This window comes from Triturus cristatus, chromosome 8 (assembly GCF_964204655.1).
Source record: "Triturus cristatus chromosome 8, aTriCri1.1, whole genome shotgun sequence".
In the NCBI taxonomy this organism is placed as follows: Eukaryota; Metazoa; Chordata; class Amphibia; order Caudata; family Salamandridae; genus Triturus; species Triturus cristatus.
Genome location: NC_140591.1, coordinates 1,102,220,769 through 1,102,245,075, shown reverse-complemented (window position 1 = coordinate 1,102,245,075; position 24,307 = coordinate 1,102,220,769). Strand labels below are relative to the sequence as shown.

Sequence of the window (24,307 nt, the reverse complement as noted above, 5' to 3'; positions counted from 1 at the left end):
TGTGGTTAAAAACAGACAGTCTCAAGTGGAAAGCCACATGCTACTATATGCAGAATTAGGATAGCTATGATTGAAATTAGAATTCAGAGTAATAATACTGTGGGCGGAGGGAGACCCTAAAATGGTATGCTTCAAAATTGTACCTCAACAATACACCCTTGGTTGGATGAATCAGACACAGTGTTAAACCTCAATTTCCTGAAGCAATGTGTCCCCATGATAAGGCACCTTACAGTCAAGTAAGGACAGACTCAATAATTGAGTTCTAGAGCAGGAATATACATTTTAAAGATTGATTGCAAAATTTTAAAAGGTGAGGCCTTGAAAAAGTGCAACATTACCCTGTGGATGATGGAATGTTTTCTTCCAGAACAGCAAGAACAACGTCTATGGAAATAAAAAACAGGACTCTGCTTGACTGCACGCCACAGTAATAATGAGCACTGAACATACAGGAGGAGACATCCACGTTGAACAAGTTGGTGTTGAGGCCTAAATTGAGGTCTAATTAACATAAGCCAGAAAAATACACCTTAACAAAACATCACAAATTCTTTCCGAATGCAATAGAACCATGTCAATGTATGCATGTAAATTGGACAGTAATTAAACCCACGTTCCGCGGTTTGTTATTAATGTGCAAAAATATAAAATGCACAAAATCCTTAACAATGCCATTCCATTTGTCAATGAATCGGTGGTGTGACTATGATAAAACAGGCTTTTGTGCTTCTCTTCTCCTGGTACGTGGAAAGTGGTGAAATGTGGGAATGCTTGCCAGTGGTTCACATCCCCGATAAAATCTAAGTGCTGGCAACTTTTTGCACTTAACTGTGGAAGAGCATTGCTACGGTTATTGTATTAAATGACGAAACCTCACTTACAAGTGAGGAATTGTTCACATCATGAAGGTAATGCCAAAACTTCACTCACAAAGGTGGGTGTTAAGTGGGATGTTGGAAACCTGAATGATTCCGATCTGGCCAAGTGTAACCTGGAAATAGCTTTATTGTGCTGTGTTTTGTTGTGTACAGTCAAGCACAGCAAACTCCTGTTCGGTCAAACCTCCTTAAGCCGGGACATCAATAACACTGTGTACAGGAAATGCCAGCGTTCAGAAATTAAATCACATCTGGATCTAAACATTGTTCCGTTAGCCGAAGGTATGACGTAAGGGCACATTTAAATGTTTGAACGAGGTTTATTAACATACGCTCCTAAAGGTTCATTCAAAGCGCCTCATTTTTTCTGATCCCATGCAAACTTCGGTTTACTTTGTGATCGGAATTTAAAGTAATGTGGAGTATACCTCACCCGGTAATTACCGGGTATACTAAATTCAGCACCCTACAATTTTCCCAGCTGCATTTTAGCACACCTGCGCAATTTACAAGGGGTAAATGCTTGGTAAATAGGGGAAAATTCAGATTTTGTTTCAGACGAGCACGGAAATCTGCCGCAATTGCTCAATTTAGCGGTGGATGCCCATAATAGGTGTGATCAGATTTTATCGGCTGCATGAAATATTGACCCCTCCCCCTCTGGGTCAGAATGTATACCATGATAATAAGGCACATACTAAGGGTGTACTGCTATTCAAAACGCTTTATGAAATGTGCTTACTTTTTAAAATCATTAGAATTATCCATATTTCTTTTTCTCTTATGATGCTGAAAGATCTACAAAAGTTAGAACTTTTGATGTAGCTTTGTTTTATTGTTGGAGCAGCAAAACAACGGCATATCCTTTCCAAAGTTAGAAATTCGGATGGCTTTATCAGAGACATCTTAAGGATTTTGGGGGCCCTGGGCCAAACATATTTTGGGGGCCCCTGTTCAGAACAGCTTTGAATTTATGATACAAATTGAGCCCCTGTTTCCCACGCAGTTTCCGCTTCCTCAGCTGCGTTAGCGATCTAGTTTGCATCATGGGTATTAGGCTATATTTTCCCCATGAAAACAGATGCGCGCAGCTGACAGCAGTAGGATTTAGTGTTCCCTGCCCTGATACTAGGTGGCTGAATTACTCTGTGATTTTTAACAATTTCTCCTACCTATGCGCACTTGCACTTTACTTGATGCTGCTTGCCTACACCTCCTTAGCTGCTCCGATTCGCATCTCGCTTTTCCTCCAGTCCTTGTCCGCCGCGGCTGATACACCGATTGAGCGGAGGGCTGGGACTACTATTGGGCCCCTCACTTCCACCGTCACAGTTTCCGCTTCCTCAGCTGCATTAGCGATCCAGTTTGCATCATACGCATTAGCCTAAATGTTCCTGATGCACACGGACGCCCGTCAGCATCCTGGAGGCGTCCGGCGCCAGCCATGCTGCCCAGTTTCCCCCCGGTGAGTTTCTTCCACTATATTACATTAGGGAAAAACCGCTTAGCCTTAGGCAGCTACCATTATGTCAGTGTACAGCGGCTGATCCGAGCTTGGAGGTAGACTTTCAATGCAATAAGTGCAACTGGTCTCCTCCAGCCAAGGAAACGTGTACCCAAGATCCTCCCACGCAACAATACGTGTAAAAACAATAAGAAAACAGAGGCCTTAAAGGTCACACTTTTAAATTGTCACTCCATGCAAATGCATGAACCACACATTTATGGTCTACTTTTAGACGAACAGCCTGATCTCTTATTTCTCACTGAGACGTGGCTGTCTGCAGCCACCAACCCTACTATCACCTCCGCCATCCCTACGGGTTATAAAATCCTTAGGAGGGAATGACCGAGTGGGAAGGGGGGCGGTGTCCCCATAATTTACAATAAAAAACTAGACTGCTCTCCCATCCCGATGGAAAACATTGAGGGCGCAGAGTCCTTAGGCTTCCGCTGAACCTTATCCCCCCATCATAGCATAGCTGTTTTTCTGATTTACAGACCTCCCAGTGCAATTGGAAATGTTATTACTACGCTTAATACATCCACCACCTCCCTGGCCTTAAAATACAACAACTGCCTTGTTGTGGGAGATCTCAATATACATATGGATAATAGAAAAGACCCTCAAACAATTTCCCTTATTGGAGACGCTGCAGGCCTGCAACATGTTTCCATGTCTTTCTTCAGCCACCCATGAGAAGGGCCATACCCTCGACCAAATTTTCACAACTTTGACATATCAGTAAGCTTACTTCTTCTCATTACCTGGTCTGACCAACACCTATTAAAATTCGTCATTCCCAACTCTGCCACTGCCACTGCCACTCGGGCTAACACAGGGCAGAGGGTCCCTAATTACAGGACATTCCATAAAATATCCATCCCGATGTTAGCAGACGCCCTCGGTTATTCCTCACCGGAGCTGTCTGGCTGCCCCGACTCGGACGCCCTCTCAATAGATTCATGGCTCCGAACCAGCATCGGTGCAGCGGTACAGGTTGTTTCCCACTCCTCAAAGAGGTGGGCCCCACCAGCTCCATAGTTTTACGGTTCCCTTAGATGTAGCAAAAACAATTGTAGAAAAATGGAACGGAAATTGCGTAAATCCTATGGGGCAGATTTATGAGCCCCTTGCGCCACTTTTGCGTCACTTTTAACATGGGAAAAGTGACGCAAAAGTGGCGCAAGGGGCTCATAAATCTGCCCCTATGTACCTTAGGACAGGAAGGTGTATAAAGACACCTTAAAAGCTCATTACATTCTCGTGAAGGCAGCCAAGAAAAACTTCGATAGAAAATGCCCAAAATAAGAGTAAGGAAATCTTTAGCATAGTTTAAATCCTTTACCGCCCCGAAAGCCGGGACAAGGGAAGGGCCATGCACAGAAGAATGGTCTAAGCAAAAAGCTCAATTCTTCCACAAAAAGCTCTCTCGTGATCAAACAAGCATTCACTAACATCTCAGAGGAAGAACTGACCTTCTACCTTAGTTCTAATAACAAATTTCACCTCTTGGATCCTCCATCTTTACTAGCTTTCCCTGAGTTTCAGCTTGAAGAATCACTGACCCTTCTCCAAAGCATTCAGTCTGGCTCTCCTACCTACCCATGTCCAGCGAATATCCTGAACCTATTAGCTCCCACCATAAACCCCATGTTAACGAGCTCTTTAATGCTGCCCTCTCCTCAGGCAACATACTGAAATTTTGGAAGAATGCTAAGATTCTTCCACTGATAAAAAAGGCTAACGCCAAACCGACGGACCCTGCCAACTACAGGCCAATCTCCCTTCTTCCTGCCCTCTCCAAAGTATTAGAGCAGCATGTAAACAAGGCCCTCCAAAAACACATTGAAGATGGGAAGCTCCTTCCTGAGTCCCAATCCGGTTTTAGGGCTAATTACAGTACGGAGTCCGCTTTGCTGGAAGTGACTGAATTTCTCAAGGATAAGCTGGACCAGGGAGGCAAGGCTGTTCTGATACTGCTCGATCTGTCGGCGGCCTTCAATTCAGTCCCACATGAGAGGCTCCTGGAGAGACTTGCTAACATTGGCCTGGGGAGGGCTGCCTTAACATGGATGTCATCCTTCTTGGCAAATAGATCTCAGGACATCTGGCTCCCCCCTTTCTTATCCCCGGTTCCGGCCATGAATGTAGGTGTCTCTCAGGGCTCCATTCTCAGTCCTACCCTTTTTAATATATATCTATCCCCTCTTGAGTTTCTGGTAGAGGAAGAGGGCGTCAAAATTGTTTCCTGTGCTGATGACACTCAGCTGAGTTTTACATGTGAAAAAGGAACCAACTTTGACAGGCAATTATTAGGTCTTTCCTCACAAAGGTTTTTAACTGGCTTAAGATCAATCAGCTGAAGTGCAATCCTGACAAAACTGAAGTTGTTTTCTTTGGTAATCCAGAAACGCTCTTGGTGACGAAAAGATCAGCCACCCCCGCCCGCAGAAAAGGAGAAAGTCAAAAACTTAGGAATTGTCATAGACACGACACTCTCCATGCGCTTTCAAATCCAAAATCTAACTTGCGCTTGCTTTGGCATGCTCCGGATGCCAACAAAATTCCTGCCACTGTTACCGCTTGCGGTTAGAAATATTGTGGTGCAGACTCTGATGACATCAAAGCTTGACTATGTCATCAGCTTGTACCTCGGTCTTCCCAAATCCATAATCCAGCGCCTACAAGTGGTACAAAATGCAGCAGCCAGAGCCGTCCTGAGACCTAAACCCAGATCTAGTATGACCCCTATTCTTAAGTCTCTACACAGGCTTCGCATAAAAGAACAGATCGACTTCATAGCGATGACCATCTTCTTTATAGCTTTCCATGGCTTAGGAGCCAGCTAACTAAATAAGCGCGTTAATCGCTACACAACATCTAGACCCCTAAGATCTTCCAATGCCAACCGGGCCATTGTGCCTAAAATATGCTGTGCCCGCACTGGAGGCAGATCCCTCGCCTTTCTAGGCGCAAAATTGTGGAAAAGACTCCCTGAGTTTCTGAGACTAACCACAGACCTACTCTCTTTCAGGAAGAACTTAAAAACTGATGGGTCTTTTATGAATGTTTTACTCCTGCTGTCACGCGCCAGGACACTCTAGTATGAGTGCCTGTGTGCTTTATTAAATACACAATTTCATTTCATTTTATACGGTCCCTGACAGTGCAAAGGAACACTCGTCCAAATTCTGAGGGCCTTATTTGTGAGGCCTTACTTCACTTTTATGCTGCCGGTGCGTCACTTTTTGTGACGCACCGGCAGCGTAAAAAATGTGCCATGTTGCACACTATTTACAAAGTGACGCATCTAGGCAGATGCGTCACTTTGTAAACCCCTGCACCGTATTATACCTGCGCCAGGTATAATGTATGCAGGGTGGGTGTTACCCTGCAAGAAGCCTTGTAGAAGTGGCGCATTGAAATCTATGAGAACTCAGTGCGCTGCTTCTAGGACACCATTGCGTCAATATCTTACCCCTGCCTCACAGCAGGCATAAGACTGATGCAGGCCCTTTCACATGGGGCTGCCCCATGTGAAAAGACACATCGCTGGATTTGTGTCTATTTTCAAACACACCCCAGCAATGCATCACTGTTGCGCTTATCTGTAACTCCTTGCGACATGATGCGTCATACAGTAACTATGATGCAACCATCATGTCGCAAGGAGGGCGCACTAAGAATTGACGCATCCCTGTTTTCACACAGCGATATATCACTTCTCATAATAAGGCCCTAAATGTGTTTACATCCAATATTCAGGGATAGTTATGTGTGTTTTAAATATTACTGCAAATAATCCCTGTGATGCCCTCCCATTTCTTATATGTTAGGCCTTGTTTTGATCTAAAAGAAACTTTTTTTTATGTATATTGCATGAAACATAAACACAACATTTCTCTGCAAAATGGCTGTACTAGACTCTCATACACCAGCCACATAAAAAATAAAGTAAAGGAAAACAGTATTTAAAACAATCTGTTTAAGAAATTTTCAAGGTCATTAAGGCAAAAGTCTGGAGAATGGAGATGACTGTCAGGGGGCCCCCTGAAAGGCTGGGGCCTGGGGCCAGAGCCCACTTGGCCCATGCATTAAAACGTCTCTGGGCTTTATGTCAATTTACAGATGCTACCAGCTCTGTAGAACTCTTCAGCTTGGAAGGTTGTTTATTTTTATTTAATTTAATTTAATTTTATTATTCTTTCATTTATTTTTAATTTTCAACAAACAACAACTTCTTCTGATACAAGGATACATAATATCAGTGCGTACTATCCCTTTACATTTATAATAGTGGCAATGCCTTTTAAACAATAAACATTCAATTCAACAGCTCATCGACGATAATTTTTGCATCTTTCAAAATTCTACTGTTTACCTTGATAGCCATAATTCCTTATAGGGTTAGGGCTACAGTACGAGACTAAGACAATCAACAAATTGCAAAAATATTCATAAATAACAACATTGGTTATGGAAGATTTGGAAGGCCCTGGATATGTTTTTTGCTTCAGCGTGTGGGGACACAAGCTGGATTCATTATATCAGTGGTCAAAGACATTGTGATAAGTTTACTAGGGTACTGTCAAATTTGATTGCATGTTTAGGGATGTCTGGCTTTTTTCATTCCATAAGTTTGATGTCCCAGCTGTTGGTCGCTGTATCCTTTCGATCTCATCTACATTATGATGCAAGAGTATCTCTTTCAGCTTATGTAAGTTGATTTAGGTTTACATATTGGTAATAAGTACTATAATATGAACATCAAAGAGTAGAAGGGCTCGAAGAAATGTGCTTTTTCCAAAAAAGTTTCTCTGTGGCCAGCTTGGTTTTAATTGAGCCTTTGTAATGTTGACCAGAGTGTCTGGTTTTTATGTATATTATGTTAACACCAGCTGAGAGTCGTCTGCGTGATTACAAAGTCTTAGGTTAAATGAACAAATAAGGTCCACTAGGGTAGTGATCAAAATACTGAAAATCCTAAACGAGTTATTACATCTCCAACCATTTCCTTTATTATATAGTACATTGTCCTTTCTATGGAACGGGACCAGAAACACCTGCTTCAGCATTTTAAGAGAGTTGGGAAGCCTGACTTCACTTGCATCCCAGTGCCTAGGTCTTCTCATTCAACTATCTTTAGTCATTAGTTTTCAGATAGTGACGGAGCCTACCAAGTCCTCATCTCCAGGGAGCACTCTCAAGCAAGCTTACTTGTTCAAGTGACTTAACGCGACTTTCATTTTCGCTTCCCACAAGAGCTTACTCCCAGCACAGTGCTGTTGCACCAGAGCATTTTTAGCCATTAATGACCTGTTAAGAAGAAGCACACAGAGTTCCCACTAGAAGCATCTCTTCTAGCTTGCTTCACAGTAAAGGGTCAACACCGGCCTATTATTATGTTGATGCTTTGGTTCAGGGTAACTTCCTATGAAATTGCAGAAGAAATGCATATGTGCATTTTTATGATTCAGAAATCTTCTGGAACTGGGAAGATACTCAGGATAGGGCCACTGCCTGAGAGACTCCCATGATTTAGGCCCTGCAGTGGTGTTCGAATACAGTCAGCCTTTTGATTTCTCACGGCTGCTGAGGATGTGATCTTCTCGGACACTCGAAATAGCTCTCATAGGTCCAAAAGCACCCACAGATCCTTTGCTCCCACAGGATTGGGCAGGCATCTTCATTACTTTTTTATTTTTTATTTTTTATTTATTTTTTAAAAATTTTTATTGTGCAGAGAAAAAGGGTACAAGCACAGGCCTACAACCTCCTGGGCCGGCCGCTAGTATTCAGAAATGGTCAAGCAGTTCAAAAAACAATGACTGGCCCACAGGGGCTCCGCTAAATTACAGGAGATCAGACCGCACATAAGGGACGTCAGGATACACCCTTTTTACATAAATATCAACAAAAGTAAAGAAAAACAAAAAGCAAGGCGAAAAACATTGAAAGGGCGTCTAGCCACAGCAGAGGAACTCCACACCCGACCACCCTAGGGTGGTCAATGAAAAAGGGGGTCTGAGAGGGAGGGGGGGGCCAAGGGAAAACCAAATCTATACACAGATGAACAAATTAAGCAAGGAACCCTCAAGGATCAGGGGGACAAGGCAACCTCAGACGTATCCACCAGGGGGGGAGAACAGATAGTCCCTCGATACACATTCCACTGACCCCAGATTCTACCCCACGCCCCCGGTTTACCACGAGCCACATACACCGTCTTCTCCCTGAACATGCACCAGTCCATGTTCTCCTTCCATACGGACACGGTGGGAGGCCGTTGGGAACCCCAAAGCTGCGCAATATCTCTCTTTGCGATCATGTTCCCAAGGGCTGCCCACCGAGCCTGGGCCGCATTATAGTCATTGGGCTCCCACACATTCAGAACACATCGGCGCACCTCCGGCAGCAGAGCGACCCCAGTGACTCGTTTCATAACATCATGCACCTGGCGCCAATATTCCGCCACCTCGCGGCACTCCCAGAGGATGTGGAGAAAGGTGGCACTGAGCCCGCTGCCACGCTTACAGAGCCCATCGTCAGAAAACCCCATCGAGACCAAACGGGGACCCGTCACATAGACACGATGAAGAATCTTAAGCTGGACCAGACGGAGACGGGCCGGGATGGCAACCTCCTTAGGGGATGACAGCGCAGACTGCCAGTCCTCGTCGTCCAACTCAACCCCATCTCCCGTCCACGCCTCCCGAAGACGCACCAAGAGATCAGCCCGATTATTTATTAGTTTTTTATAAATCAGGGAGATAGTACTGTCGGGGACGTGGCCGTCGAGTATACGGTCCTCGAGAGGCGAAGAAACAGGGACCGTGGTCCCCTCCCCAAAGACCGAGAGTAGGGCGTGCCGAACCTGGGCATAGCGGAAGAACTCCCTGTCACTAAGCTCGTACTCGCTCTGAAGCGCCGCAAAGGATTTAACCGCGCCTTTAACCCATAGGTCCCCCACTCTGCTAATGCCGATCGTATCCCAGTGCTCAAAGCCTTTCGTTGTCCAGAGGCTTCCCAGGCGCTCTGAGGCGAATAAAGGAGTAGCACACGTTAAACGCTCACTCCAACCCACAGCTACATTCGCCGCCTTCCACACACGTACCGCAATCATAGTAGGGCCCGTGAGGGTCCTTCCGGCAGATCGGGAGAAAGCGCTCTGTTATAGTTACCGCCGGGAAGCAGGAATTTATCCATCTCATATGCCGGGTTCGAACCAGGAGCGTACGTAGCATGGTTAATGGCAGACAGCTGGGAGGCCCAATAGTACCTTCTAATGTCAGGAAGCGCGATGCCCCCGTCATACCAGGGAAGAGTCAGCTTTGCCAAAGCGATACGCGCACGACCGTCCCAAACCAGTCTCCTCTGCAAACTCTCCACTTCCCTAAAGTAGGCCGTCGGAATGATATCGAAGGAGTTCTGGAGTGCGTAAAGAAATCTGGGAAGGGACATCATTTTAAACAGTGCTGCGCGACCAAGTGGAGACAAGGGCAACTTACACCACCGAGCCGTATCCACCCTCAAACGCCGGAGGGGAGACAGGAGATTCTGCTCGTAGCGGACCGCCGGATCCAACGAAACGTACACCCCCAAGTATTTAAAGCCGGATTGAGATGTTTGGATCGGAAGCCGAGGCGGCAAGAGAGGAAGGCCACCGGAGATAGGATACACGCAAGATTTGGACCAGTTAATTATCAAACCCGAATTTCTCCCGAAGGAAGTAAGGACATCAAAAAGCACATTGAGCGACTTCCGCGGCGAGGTGAGGTACAAAAGAATGTCATCCGCGTACAACGAGACCCGATCCTCGAAGCCCGGGGCCCACCGGATCCCTCTGATCGAGGGCTCCCAGTTGAGCCAGGCAGCGAGCGGTTCCAAGGTGAGAGCTAAGAGCAGAGGGGACAACGGGCACCCCTGCCTAGTACCCCTCCCGAGAGCGAAGGGCCGAGAAACCCGCCCATTGACAACAACCTGAGCCATTGGTCCAGCATAGAGGAGCTTAACCCAACTAATAAATCCCTCCCCAAAGCCAAACTTCGCCAAGACGGCCCAAAGGAATGGCCACTCGATGGTATCAAAGGCCATCGTGGCGTCTAAGGAAACCAATATGGCCGGTTCAGAGAAGTACTCCGCCCTAGCGAGGACGCCATGTAGACGCCGCAAGTTGAGAGCGGTATTACGATGAGGGATAAAGCCGCATTGATCCGGATGTATCAAATCACATATAACTCTCAGCAAGCGATTAGCGAGGACCTTGGCAAGGATTTTCGGTTCGGCATTTAGTAGGGAAATAGGCCTATATGAGGCACAGCGGTCTCGTGGCTTACCGTCCTTGGGAATCACAACTATAGTAGCCAGACGCTGGTCGTCGGGAAGGGAACCCCGCTCGAGCGACTCCAGAAACATACGACAGAGGAAGGGCGCGATTTTATCCGGGCGTAGTTTATACAGTTCAATCGGCAGTCCGTTGGGGCCCATAGCCTTGCCCGAGCGAAGGGAACGAATCGCGGTAGCAATCTCGTCGACAGACAGGGAGGCCTCCATCTGCTCACGGTCCTCGACGGATAAACCGGGCAAGGCAATATCCCGCAGCAAGAGACGAGAGTCATCCTCATCTCTATCAGACACCGGGGAGTACACCGCCCGGAGGTGGTCAGCAAAACACTCCACAATCTCACCAGGGTCAGTCACACACACTCCATCCGAAACCCGAAGCTCCGGGACCACATGATTCACTCTCTCCTTCTTATCCAACCAAGCAATCAGTTTACCCGCCTTGTCCCCGGCATCATACAACCTACCCTGCTGCTCCCTATACATGGTCTTGGCAGCGTCAATAACAAGAGACTTATATTCAAACTGCTTCAAGCTGAGGGCATGAAGCCCATCCTGAGTGACACCCGTCTCCAAAGCTGCCTCCAGCCCCGATATTTCAGTCTCCAGCTTCGCCACCGCCTCATTCTTAACCCTCTTAGCCTCCACTATCTGGGATAGGGCATGTCCGCGGAGCACTGCTTTGAAAGCTTCCCACAGGGACACTGAGGACAACACCGACCCCTCATTCTCGAGAAAATACTGATCAATCGACTTAACAAGGCTATCACGAATCTTAGGGTCTCGCAAGTACCAAGGGTTAATAGGGGCGATCCGCCCAGTGGACCGCGTCCCGGTGTCGAAAAGCAACCACAGTGGGGAATGATCAGAGATACCCCGGGCCAGGTGCTTAACCTCTCGAATCCGGGCGGTCTGGGCCGCGGGCATAAGAAAATAATCCAATCTGGAGAGACTCCCATGGGCCCCAGAGTGAAATGTGTACTGACACTGTGTCGGATGCATTAACCTCCAACAATCCACCAGACCGAAGGTATCCAAGAGCCCGCCGAGCCACGCCTGGGCAGCAGGGAGGGCCCTGGGCGGGTGGCGATCCAGATCACCCGAAACAACCGAATTAAAATCCCCACCCATAAGCAAAAGACTGTCAGGAAGCTCAAGCAGCATACGACCCAAGTCTGAGAAAGTGGAGTTCTGGAGGCCCGGGGGAACATAAACCGAAACCAAGGAAAGGGACTGTCCCTCCCACCTCCCAGTCAGGGCCGCATAGCGCCCTCTATCGTCTAGGACAACCCTGGTGATCTCTAGCGGAAGTGAAGATCGTAGGAGAATGCCCACCCCTCTAGAGCCGGTGGTGAAACCAGAATGGGCCACGAGTCGGTAGCCCCCCCTGTTCATGGCATGACAAACATTACCAACCAAATGCGTCTCCTGTAAGAATACCACGGTCCAAAAAACCACCCCAACTTGCAGTGTGCCTGTCGCCCTACAAACCCCATTCTACGAAAAGACCCCGGAGGAGGAAAGGGACCCGTCCCTGCCCGCCCCCAACACAGATCATAATTAAACAAAATGTACAAAAGAAGTAGAACCCAGCCGAACAAAACAAAATGTCAAAGTCAAGGACCAAAAGTCACTCCGAAAGAGGCCCGCCACCCTCGGCACCACCAGAAGGCCCAGGCCGGTCACCCCGGTCCGGCAGAGAATCCAGCCAGTCACTCACAGTCGCAGGACAGTCAAAAAAGGTTGTCCGGTCTTCGTATTCCACTCAGAGCCTAGCAGGAAAAAGCATAGAGTACTTAAGACCCAGGTCCCGGAGACGGCGCTTCACCCCCTGGAAGCCCACCCGCTGCTTCTGGACAAGTTGGGTGAAGTCCGGGAAAAAGTTAACGGATGAGTTCTCATATCGGACCGGGCCATGTACCCGTGAGGCCTGCAGAATCGCATCTCGGTCTCTGTAGTGAAAAAGTTTGGCAACAATAGGCCTCGGGGGAGCTCCCGGTCGCGGGACTCGATGGGCCCGCTCCACGGCAAAGAACTTACTCAGGCCAGCGGGGGCAAGCTGGTTGAGGATGAGATCCTCAACCATAAGATCAACCGGGCGATTGTCGGAGGTCTCTGGAACACCTATGACGCGGATGTTATTGCGTCGAGCCCGTCCCTCGAAGTCCTCCAGCCGCCGGGCCATCAGGTCGTTGGCCGACTTGAGGTCGCCAAGAGCAGTCTGCAGGTCCGACACATCCGTACCAAGGGTGGACGTCCGCAAATCCAGCGATTGAACCCTCTCATTGGTCTTAGAGAGATCCGCCCGAATTAGCGTAACATCAATGGCCACCGTGTCGATTTTACGGGCCAAGGCCTCGTACTGCTTAGCGATGGTCTCCTTGATGCCGTTAATGGCGCCCATGATGTCCTGCAATGACAAATCCGGAGGGACGGACGGAACACCACCAGCGTCATCCGGGAGAACACTGGCCGTCCCAGGGGACCCTCTACCTTGAGTGTAGCGGTCCATGTTGTTAGTCTGGACCGGTCCCCCACGTCGGGATGTCTTAGTCTTACGCCTCTCGGGATCCCCCCTGCCACCCATGTTGAACCACACTCGCCGAAGGGGACCACCGAGCAAGCGTCGAAGGGGCACAGGCGAAGCAGACACGAGCCGTACCAGAGACCGCAATGTGGCGGTGCGAGAGGATCAAAGTCAATGGGCCCACTGGTATCAGGCGGAGGCAAAGGCACCAAGCGAAGGCCGAGTGAAAACCCAGCCGCACAAAGCAACTCCACGGTCCAGCCACTCAGAGATCCAAAAGTGAAACCGAAAGTGATGGGACGGCCGCTGGCACAGCCCCGATGCCGTTGTTGTTCAACTATGCCCCAGCTCCACAGTTCACCTTCGCGCCGGGCACAGCCATCAGTTGGGCCTCAAAAGTTCAAACCACCATAGATCAGGTCTCCCAGGTCCGATTTGGTTTCTGAAAAGAGTTTAGGGTTCAGCCAACGTTCATCTTCCAGAATCCGTCAACCAAGTCAGGATAAAGTCAGGATAAGTTCCGAGGAGCAGCGAGGGTCCGGGGAGCCCTGTGCTCACGCGACCATCTTGGATGCGTGCTAGGCTCCTCCAACATCTTCATTACTTTTATGCACACAGATATTATAGACTGATTTTTCCACTTGTCTTTCAGCCAGGCATGTACCATTTAATATGGCTGCTCTTGACACACTTGATATATCCCATCACGCCCTTTAATGATTTAACATTTACTTGAACCTCCCTGGCCCGAAAACTCCCACAATGGGCTTCCAGTTTATTTTTCCCCATGTGTATTTTTAGCGGTGGGGCAAGAATGACCGGGATACCCACACTAAGAGAAACACAGGTGAAAAATTAATGAATGTAACTCTTACACCAAGTGGAGGTGTCCAAAAAAAGAAAACTAAGAACCGACTGTATTTGAATTCTTAGAAAATGAAATTTATTCAGGAAATGCTCTAATGACAACAGTACTTTGTAATTGCTTCACATTTAAGGATTATGAAAGCAACACAGTCTATGCACCCCACTAAATGGGGATCTGGAACAGAGTGGTAAACAGTGTCAATGACCTACAGTAAACAGTGTTGCAGGGGAAAGGGCGGGTAGCCACACAACTCCTTTTATACTGCTGTACAGGTGAGGAGAGACCTCACACTCTGAAACAGGAATTCCTCCCATGTGACATCTTGAATGGGGTTTACTGTTTTTTCTCTCTGGTAGTAGGTTCAGTATCCACTGTCTTAAATTCACAGATTTTACTCAGCAATCTGGATTTAAAGATACCTTCATCAATTTGTAAACCCTCTAAAACCACGTTTTCACCTGGATGTGGGTGATTTTTTAAAAATCTTTATTTTGAAAACTGGAGGGATCCCGAATAGTGCCCCTTGCAAATCGGGTTTAACTAAAATTTGTAATTTGTAACTTAAACATTCCATAACCTTGCTCCAGAAAGTGAAGAGTTTCGAAATAAGAAACATTACATGGGTCCAATCCCCGCAAATGTACCCACATCTTAAGCAACTAGTGGACACAGACAAATACATGAAGTTAATGAGATACAGGGTATAATATAAGGCCCATTTTTGGAAAAATGCCATGCGTTTGAAATTGGCTCCACGTATGGCTTTATGAGCCATGAGGTTGTACTGCTGCCAACGTGCATGGTTCATCCTCCCTTCAAAAAGTTGTGAAATTGAGTAGAGAGTTGACACAGCAATAGACTTGTGAACATACGACTATAAAAATTGGTAAGAACTGCCTAGCCCTACTAGCTTAATTTAAAAATGTGCTCTATTAATATGATCTTTGGCAGTATTAGCTGTCTGAACGTAAGTCCGAAGGCTTCGTGGATATGAAGGAAGGACAATATAAAATCCGGCATTACATTTTACTCATCCTCTACTATCTGTGCCCATGTTTTAATTTGCCCACCCAATAAAAAAATGACCAAGAACGTGATACCCTGCCTTATACCATTTCCTAATAATCCTATTGTGAAGGGATAGGCCTACTATTCTGATTTCGGATAAAGGTGTAGAGGGATGGGTCAAAGGAAAACAGTATTTGACCTGCAATTGCCGAAATCTCCTTGCCACTATGCGGTTGGGCAGCTTGGAGATTTTTTTAGAAAAATTGGTACTTGCCCACCATGTTCACTCAACATACACTGCAGGTAAAAGCAACTCATGAGGGAGCCCCCTGCTGCATGATTAAGCCAGTTAAAGGACGTGGCTTTATACTAGTTCTGAATACAAGTAAGTGCTCCCCCTCCATCTGCAACTGCCATTTGGAGCGTCTGTAATAAGTGAATTAGAGAAAATGGTGCTCATCAACCGGTTTCAGTTCCTAAATATATGTCTCAAAGGAGGAGCTCCATACACCCCAAAGCCCGCCCCCCAAAGACACAAGTTGAGCCCCTGCTACTACCATGCATAATGGCCACAGGTCCACCAGTTAGCATGGGATCCACCTCTCTGCCAGGTTAAGGCACCAGGGTGGCAGCCGCCATATCAACATTAACACTGCCTATTCTGCTCCTCAGCTGGCTTGTTCGTGGCAGAGGTCGTGCTCTGCATCTTCCAAATTTCACTTGTGGCAGTTCCAGAGTGATCCCATGAGCCCACCACTGCATTCCGCCTATCCAGGAATCCAGGTCGGCTTCTCATCTTGGGGAAACGCGCATTAAAAAGGCGGCATGTTTATGATTGTTTGGTGATTATGTGAGAGCTCTAAAAGAAGGCAACTGCCATCTTGCACTGCCGAGCGCACCCCTCTGGTGATAGTTACTTGATGTCTCCTGCAGACATGGACAAACCTCAAGGTAGATGTGGCTAGTTTTGTGCCTGTCTGAAACAAATGTAGTCCTTAATGCTTATGACTGTGGCTGAGAAAAAGGTGCTGGACTTTCCCTCTGATGAAAATATCACCTATTTGCTCTAAACCCCCATTCTTGGTACTTATTTTTTTGAAACCCCCGGAATACTGTTGCCAGACTTAAATTGTGATTTGATTGATCAGCTTCCTCCAGTATTGCAAGAGACAACTGGAGCCATACTCTCCCTTATTCTAAGTGCAAACATCCAGCACTGCCTCTATGTATGCCTTCATTTTCAAGAGGCAGAGGAACATCAAGGCCTATCCTCCTCCACAATGCTACTATTTGTACAAGTGAAAGATTCATTTTCCTCCTTGGATGGTCATACTATAAACAGAAGAGAAACTTGTGCATGTCCATCTTGAACAGAGCATCACTGCAGGAGACACCATTACAAATTGTCCACCTTTTCCTTAGTTTGTCCCTTAGTAGGATATTGAAGCATAGCTTTATTAGAAGTGTGTGCTCAAGCCTTCGGTTTAGAAACCTACCAAAGAAGTCTAGGCAAATTAGGACTTTATGGGCAGGTTGGTACTCTGTGTGCTCTTTGTCGATTCCTGCAGCCTGCCAACTAGCTTTTGAGACGCAATCCCCAATCACCCGCAGGTAAGCCTTTGTCAGGGATCAGGGGCCGTCTCAGTATACAGCTTGCTCATGTTATATAATGATTGTTTACTTGGCTTAACACAATAAAAAAAGGGAGCTCCTATTTTGATCATATCAGATGAGAAAGAGGCATTGCACTTTTATTAATCTCTTTTTTTCTAATTCTCTGATATGTGAAAAGAATCCAAGGTAATGATGAGATTTCTCTTGGTATTGGTAGAAAGGCCTCCTGGTAAAAGCTTCTGATAGCCCACTATCGTTATTTTTCACTGAGGCATATTGAAGGTCAGATCTTTTGACACACTGACGTCTAAAAACGCTTTAGCAGCAGATGAATACTATGTTTGGTTTTTAAGAAAAATAAATCATCTGCAAACATTAAAATAAGAGTCAGTCTGCCATTATATAATGCCTGTTCAGTACTACTGAACTACACATTGAAAAGTTGGGTTACCAGGGCACAGCCTTGGAGTACCTTTTGATTAACCTCTAAAGAATGTATAAGTGAACTGCTAGGGCTAGATCTTATCCTTAAATACATTTTGGCTATCAACATTATGATGTATAAATCTAAGTGATAATTTGGATCTGACAATAGAGGCAAACTATGCATACATGAAAGCACAGTCTTTACTTTTTTATAGGAATCTACTTTGTCATTAAGATGAATCGGTTAAAGACTTGGTAAACTATGCCGATTCATGACTTGAATCCTCCCTGCAGATTTGAGAACATATTCTTCCAATCCAGCTAGAGATTCTAGAGCATTTCCACCCCTTTGAACGATTATTGAAAATACATTTTTTGTGATACAGGAACAGAACACGAATGTCCCCCTCATAGGAGATGGGCACAATAAAGGCATTATGTTAGTATTCAGGGCTAATTCCTTATCCTAACAAAGCATTACAGAAGGCAGCCAGGAAGGCTAGCTGCATGGCAACAGCTGTTTATACAGATCTACAAAGTGTAAGGCAAGCAGGTCCTTGTGTGGTTTTGGAGATCTTAATTCCCGAATTATCTCATCTACCGTAAATGGTGGAAATGTCTTACCAGCCTCTATGTCCAGTCTAACTGACTCTCCTAGTGGGTTTAGATTTCTGATTTTTACTTCTAGGCTGGTGTCCCATGTTTTAGTTAAAAGATTTACTCAGGCCGGGCAAATCTCAAGCATTTCTATGCCAGAAAGTATACATGTTCTGGCAATTCATGGCAACCTTTAAGTTTCTCTACACATTTTTTGTGTGAAAAGCTTTCATTTTCCTAAATGTCATTTCTTAATATTTAAATGCTTAGGTATTGTTTGTACAAATTTCAACAAAGAAGGGTATGTAGAAGAGATCAAGTCAATCTGAGTGGCGTTTAAATGTTTAAACTTTAAAGCACTGTCCATTTTCTGACAGCTAGAGATTCTGGAAAGCTAAGAGTTGTTCTTCAAACTGCTGTCTGGTCTCTCACCAACAGTAAACAACAAGTTCACGCCACTCCTGCTCTTCCCTTCTCAGATGAATCATGATTCAGAAATGCTGCTCCAAGATAACCACAAGCAAGGGAGTAGGCAGTCCGTTAAAATACCCCCCACCCACTTTAAACCAAAATTCATATGACACCAAGCAAGCGTATCAAGTCATTGTAACCCTCCTCAAAAAAGCTTGCTTGTGTCTTCCATCCAAGCATCAATCTATTCATCTTTTCATCCACCCGCTGATAATCACCATTATACCTTTACATTCAGCCTGTCACCATTCCGTCTATCCATCTGCCCATTCATATCCAAACCTATCCATCTATCTTCAAATCTATCCATCATACATATCCATCCTTTCACTTAGTTATCCATACTTTTACTTATCTACCCCTTTCATCTAGTCATCTAGTCATCCATCCTTTTATTCATCCATCCATCTTTTCACTTATCCGTCCACCTTTTCACTCATCCATCCATCCTTTCACTCCATAGATCCAGCCATCCTCCCTTTCACTCATACATCGATCCACCCTTTTACTCAGCCTTTCATCCTTTCACTCATTGATCCCCCTTCGACCCATCCATGTACTCATCCATCCATTCACCCTTTTGCTCATCCTTTCACTCACTCTTCCATCATCCACCCTTTCAGTAATTTGTCCATCCATCTAACCTTTCACTCATGCATCTGTCCACCCTTTGGCCCAGCCATCCATCTACTGTCCCTTTCACTCATCCATTCATTATTTCATTCATTCATCCTCACATCTAGACTTTGACGTATCCATACATACACTTATCCATCAATCTTTTCACTCATTCCATCCATCCATCCATCCATCCACTCATAGATCCAACCATTTTTCTGTCACTCACTCACTCATCCTTCCTTTCTTTCATCATCCATCCATCCTTTCACCCTTCCATCCTTCCTCCCTTTCACTTATCCATACTACATCTCTTATTTCATCCATTCATCCATGCATTTATCCATTCACCTTTTCACTGATATGTCCATTCATTCTTTCACTCATCATCCATCGTTTCACTCACTCATCTATCCACCCTTTCACTCGTCCACCCCTTCATACTGCCATCCATCTATCCTCCCTTCCACTCATTCATCCATTCTTTCACTCATTCATCCGTGCATCTAGCCATCCACTCCTTCACTCACACACACACCCATCCATTCATCCATCCTTTCACTCACTCACCATCCAACCCTTTCCAACCCCCCCCCTGCAGCTGCTAAAGGAGGGGGTTGACAATGCCACAGCAGGTGGTTGACAACGCCCCTGACCACAATTCTCAAGTACCACTCTTTGACGCGCCAAACGTACAAAGATCTCTCTCAGAAATGATCCATCTGGAGCCTCTCACCCCATATGTTATAAGAGCAGATATTTCTCCGGTCCCATTTTTAGGAAAAAGGGCATAATTTGTGAGTCCTTCTCTCGCAATGCATGCAAAAACTGGAATGTGCCCCCTCATCAAGTATGGTTACTCTCCTTAATGGCCTGGCGCGTTATGTGTGCGTCTGGGCTGGCAGAAGAGGAGCCCTCCCCACAGGGCACAACTGACAGTGAGGGCAGTGGGTTGGACACACCCGTTGGGTCTGGGTCGGACGGGGAACGAGAGGGTCGACCCTAGTGATGTTCACCGCCTGCATCAGTGCTTCCTTCCTCTTGGTGCTATAATTGTATGTTATAGTTTCCTTTCCCCATGAGTCCTTCCCTCCCTGATACCGCCTGTAGTCCTAAGTGCCGCTAAAAAGGTTGTCGATCTGCTTGCATACACTGATTTGATGCCAGTTGTGTGTTATTGTTTATGATATATAAACTGAAAATAAAGTTTAAAAAAAAAAAAGTATGGTTACTCTCTTCAAACTTTTAAATCCATGTTTTAAAATAAGTCTACTTCTTGTGAAGCGTATGCATTTGGATGCCTCATCATACCACTTCTACAAACATTATCTCCTTGTAGCTCCTTGCTCTCTCTTCTCCTACTTCTCGGTGACAGAACTTTTCATTATTGTAATGTGACAACAATGACTTATGTTAATATTTTGGATACTGGCTGTCTATTCCAGGCCATAAGTGTGTATGATTGATTGTTGTGATTGATTTGTTGGGACCCACACCTTGTCCTAATGATTGTCTTGGTGATTGGTTAAACAGGATCGAAACATCAATTTAATCATCGAAGATGCTGGGTTTATTAGAAATATCATTAGATGTTTCTCTTCAGAAAGGTCTTTGAGAAACAGCCTTAAGGCCGCTTGATGTTTGTCTTCGTTCTTTCTGTTTTATCTCGTCTTACTTTATGCCATTATAATCCATATGACCAATGTATGGTGTATGTTGGTGGGGCTTGTTTTTTGCTTATAATGATTTTTTTCAATGTTCTTTCTATAATAAATAGTGATAACCCAAGACTGTTTTTCCCCTTTTCTGATATTTCTGATTATATAGGCAGCATGATTTAGTCACTGGCTTCAGCTTTGATGCAAAATTTAAAAAAGTGGCATTGAGTTGTAATTTATTGTTTAAAGGGCGTTTCTCTTTGTTGATTTATTTAGGTTAGTGTCACTCGACAAGGCTATAAAATACCTCGGGGTCTGCATGTTGGATAGGCAAAGTTTCGTGTCTTGCATGGCTTACTTACTGCACGTTTTATTGAACTGTGCCCGAATATGATTTCATAACATCTTTCTATACCTATTCAATTTGTATTTAAAAGTACTCAGATACGTGACCTTGTGTGACTACTGTAGGTCTTTGTTGTAAAATAAATAACTAAGTAACTAGGCGACAAAACAGCGTGTTGTAGTATTTTCTGCTTTCATAATGATTTGGTAAACTTGTTCATGAACAGACATGCAACTCAATTCCGTTTTCATCTTGGTTTTGTTTCAGGAGCCTATGGAGTGGTACTTAAATGCAGACACAAGGTAAAACCCGTTCTATTTTTTCATACATTGATATACTTTATTATTTGCCTGGGCATCGAATCCGTACTCCACCGTGTGTTCTTGAAAATGTCATTTTGACAAATTAGTAAACTGTTTTCTTGGAATTCTTTGTAGACGAAAATTACAGTTCATTTTAACATAAATTATGAATCCCAAAATTATTTTCCTGTTCGAAATGATCGCCATTTCCAAGAGATTTGGGATAGAGGTTGCCTTCAATGCCGTGTACACAGTTGTTTTGATGGCAATGGGGCTTAATTGCATTGAGTTTTTGTCACTCCTTCATGGTAGCTATCAACTAGTCCCTTGGCATATGTTTGATCCAGTCCTATTTTCGCATCGAAAATCACAAAACATGTTGGTTCTTGTAGCTTTACTTTTTCATCATTCTGCCTCGTTTTTACTCTGATGTTGCTTGATCTGACTGCCGAGGTTTCCATCGCCATCTCCTTCAGCAGTTATTGATTATAGTGATAACTGCCTCAGCTTGGAAATGGATCAGTTCTATTCTCTTGGACCATTTGCCTTATCTGTCTCTTTCCCCCTTTGTTTCCTATTCTTGTCCTCTGAAATGTGCTGTCCCCAAGGCTCAGCCCTGTCAGCCAGTTTATTGCGGTCTCATCCACTCTTAAATTTTTATGTGTTTTATGCATGCTGATGACACATTATTGGCCATCTGCCTGAAAGTGACTATGTAGTTGGTTGGCTACGATTTTCACCCTGCGCAGATCATGCATAGATGAACAGCAACTGATTTAGATAGTAAAACAGAGATTATAAATGCAGGATCCTTCCCTGCCCCCTAGATTGACATGTTTTATCAAAGTTAAATGAGCCGTATCCCCTCCCCCCGAGCCAGTTAAGACTGTCACAAATTCGGGTGTTAAATATGTTGGTTTCCGCCTGTAGATCTCATTCACCCCACTTGGTTCACTGATTGACTAGGTAACTTGGTTTACCCCACTCAACAACACATTTAAGTTCCTCAAGTGTTCCAAAATCAAGCTGCTCCCCATGGTGAGAAATACACCTAGATTTAACCTTGCCAGACCTCTGCATTGTTCAGTGGACTCTGCATGATCAATATTTCCCCCTCAAAATGTTGTCTTTGGCCTTATGCCCCCCCTCAGACCATGATATCCTCCGCAACTAATTTACTGTGATTTCCCTCTTTGTATAAGAATTTTAATGGTGGTCGCTGTTTTTCTAGCCTTGCTCTAAGCTGTGGAATGTTCGACCAAAGCCTCCCGTCCGACCGCCACAACCATGCAGACTTATTCCTTTCCTTCTGGTCCTCCCTCAACATCTCATAACTCATATATTCACAGATCCTTGCAGTTGAGTCTGGTTCATTCTAGTTGTGCCCTTAATTGCCCTTTCCACTATGAAACATCAGGGTTTAATGAGCTTGATAAGAGCTTTTTAACATTAACATTACCAAGTCACATACGAGCCTACAAGCCCCAGCATGTCTCCATTAACATCTTACGGGCCTACACGTCCCCTTGACGCTTACTGCTTTAGGCTGAAAAACAGGACTAGGCTAAAGGTGCCTTCATGACCTCTGGCCTGGTAGTAGATATGCTTCAAGTTCACAATCATGTACCTTGTTATACGTTTGTATACATTCCTGGCCCTCTTTTACTAGTGAAAAGCTGGGTTTGCACAAAGAGCGGTTGAGCTATTGTTTGCCTGAAAAGGAGTGCGCTGGGCGCCAGAGAGGGCGAAATCATACGAGGAACTAGCAAGACGGTCACCCCTAATGTGAGCAGTCAGACAGCATACAGATACCCACTTGGTCCATTCTTTAGTGGAAATAATAGGGAAAATAAATGTTGTTACTGCTGGCCAGACTGTAGATGTAAAGAAAAGCATCCAGGGGATTAGACGTATGAAAGAAAACGGGATCTATCGCATCCTGTGGATATGATAGATGAAAACTCCTCAAAAAAGCTTTCTGTTGGTCTACACGATGTTAATGCGACATCTACTTGCTTGTAGCTAGCACGGCAGGGGGATTTCAGAGCAGGTTTTGTACCTGAAGCCTGCACGATTCCCGGGCGATTTACTAACCACAGTGGGCTTTTCCTGACCAAAATATCAAAGCAGCATCAAAGAGGGATGGGGAACACCTGTTTGGCAGGCGAACACTTGCAAGTGCCAGAAAAGAAAAAACATCACCTCCTTGCACAGAGCCCCGGGGTATGGTGTCCTCGTGCATTTTGTGTAACACAGATGAGTAATTCGCAGGTGTTGGCTGCAGTAATCTGCTACAAGACGGCTTATACATACATCCTGTGTTAAATATAATGCAAATATCTGTCGGAGGAGGGAGTGGAAGTGGGGGCTGGTGCTTCTAATTAGTTCAGTTCTTTCTCTGTGCGGAGATAGCAGCTGTGCTAGATTTAAGAAGCGGCATCTGGAGAGCAGCAGAATTAAGGAACCAAAGCTAGACCGGATGTGAGCTGTGCACTTTACAAGGAAACAAACCAGTTAGGATAACCGAACTGCAGATACCTTTACCGCTGTAAAGGAGCATGAAGCTACTTTCTGTGTATTTGTGTGGGTCTCTGTTCTGTGTGCCTCAGTGGGGTTTTGGTGCTTTCATGCCAGAAGCAACCTGAGGTTTTGGCGGGGGAGAGTGGAGATGTCCAGGAGCGTCGTCCCGCAAAAAAAAGCCCAGGCCAGAATTGAAATATAAAATGATAATAAACTTCGTTTAATACCATTTTATTTTTCTGCAGCCAACCCGTCCCGAACTGAGCATCAGGATGGGGTGGGGCCATTGCTGCCGAGTGGCGGCAGAGAGCAGTGTGCTCAAGTTTAAAATGCATGTCACTTTGGCCTTCAGTCTTGCCACTGCGAGCCACACATGTGCATTTTGAACTTCTTTAACTCAGCTGTCGTAAGACAGATGGGCTAGAGAAAGCAAAAGCCTTCAGTGCTCCTGTGAGCGCTGATAGAGGCCGCTCCCGCCAATCCTGGCACTGTTCTCGTGATGAGAGCACTGCCAGGATTGGCTTGGGAGTTTGGAGCCTGTCTGCCTCGATGACCATTGAGGAGGGCGTTGCGCTCGCAGGTAAGTGCCTTTCATTAAAAAAAAAAAAATAGTGTCTCACCCAC

At 45.4% G+C, this 24,307-nt stretch overlaps 1 protein-coding gene across 4 annotated transcripts in view; it reads left to right on the top strand.

The window, feature by feature from the left end:
• The window catches only part of CDKL5 (cyclin dependent kinase like 5), a 1,167,948-nt gene that overhangs the window by 425,529 nt on the left and 718,112 nt on the right, over positions 1-24,307 (top strand). For all 4 annotated transcript variants that reach the window (XM_085622653.1, XM_085622651.1, XM_085622652.1 and 1 more), the window contains exon 4: positions 21,129-21,163. In XM_085622653.1, coding sequence (XP_085478779.1) covers positions 21,129-21,163 — 35 coding nt within the window. The remainder of the gene's footprint in view (positions 1-21,128; positions 21,164-24,307) is intronic.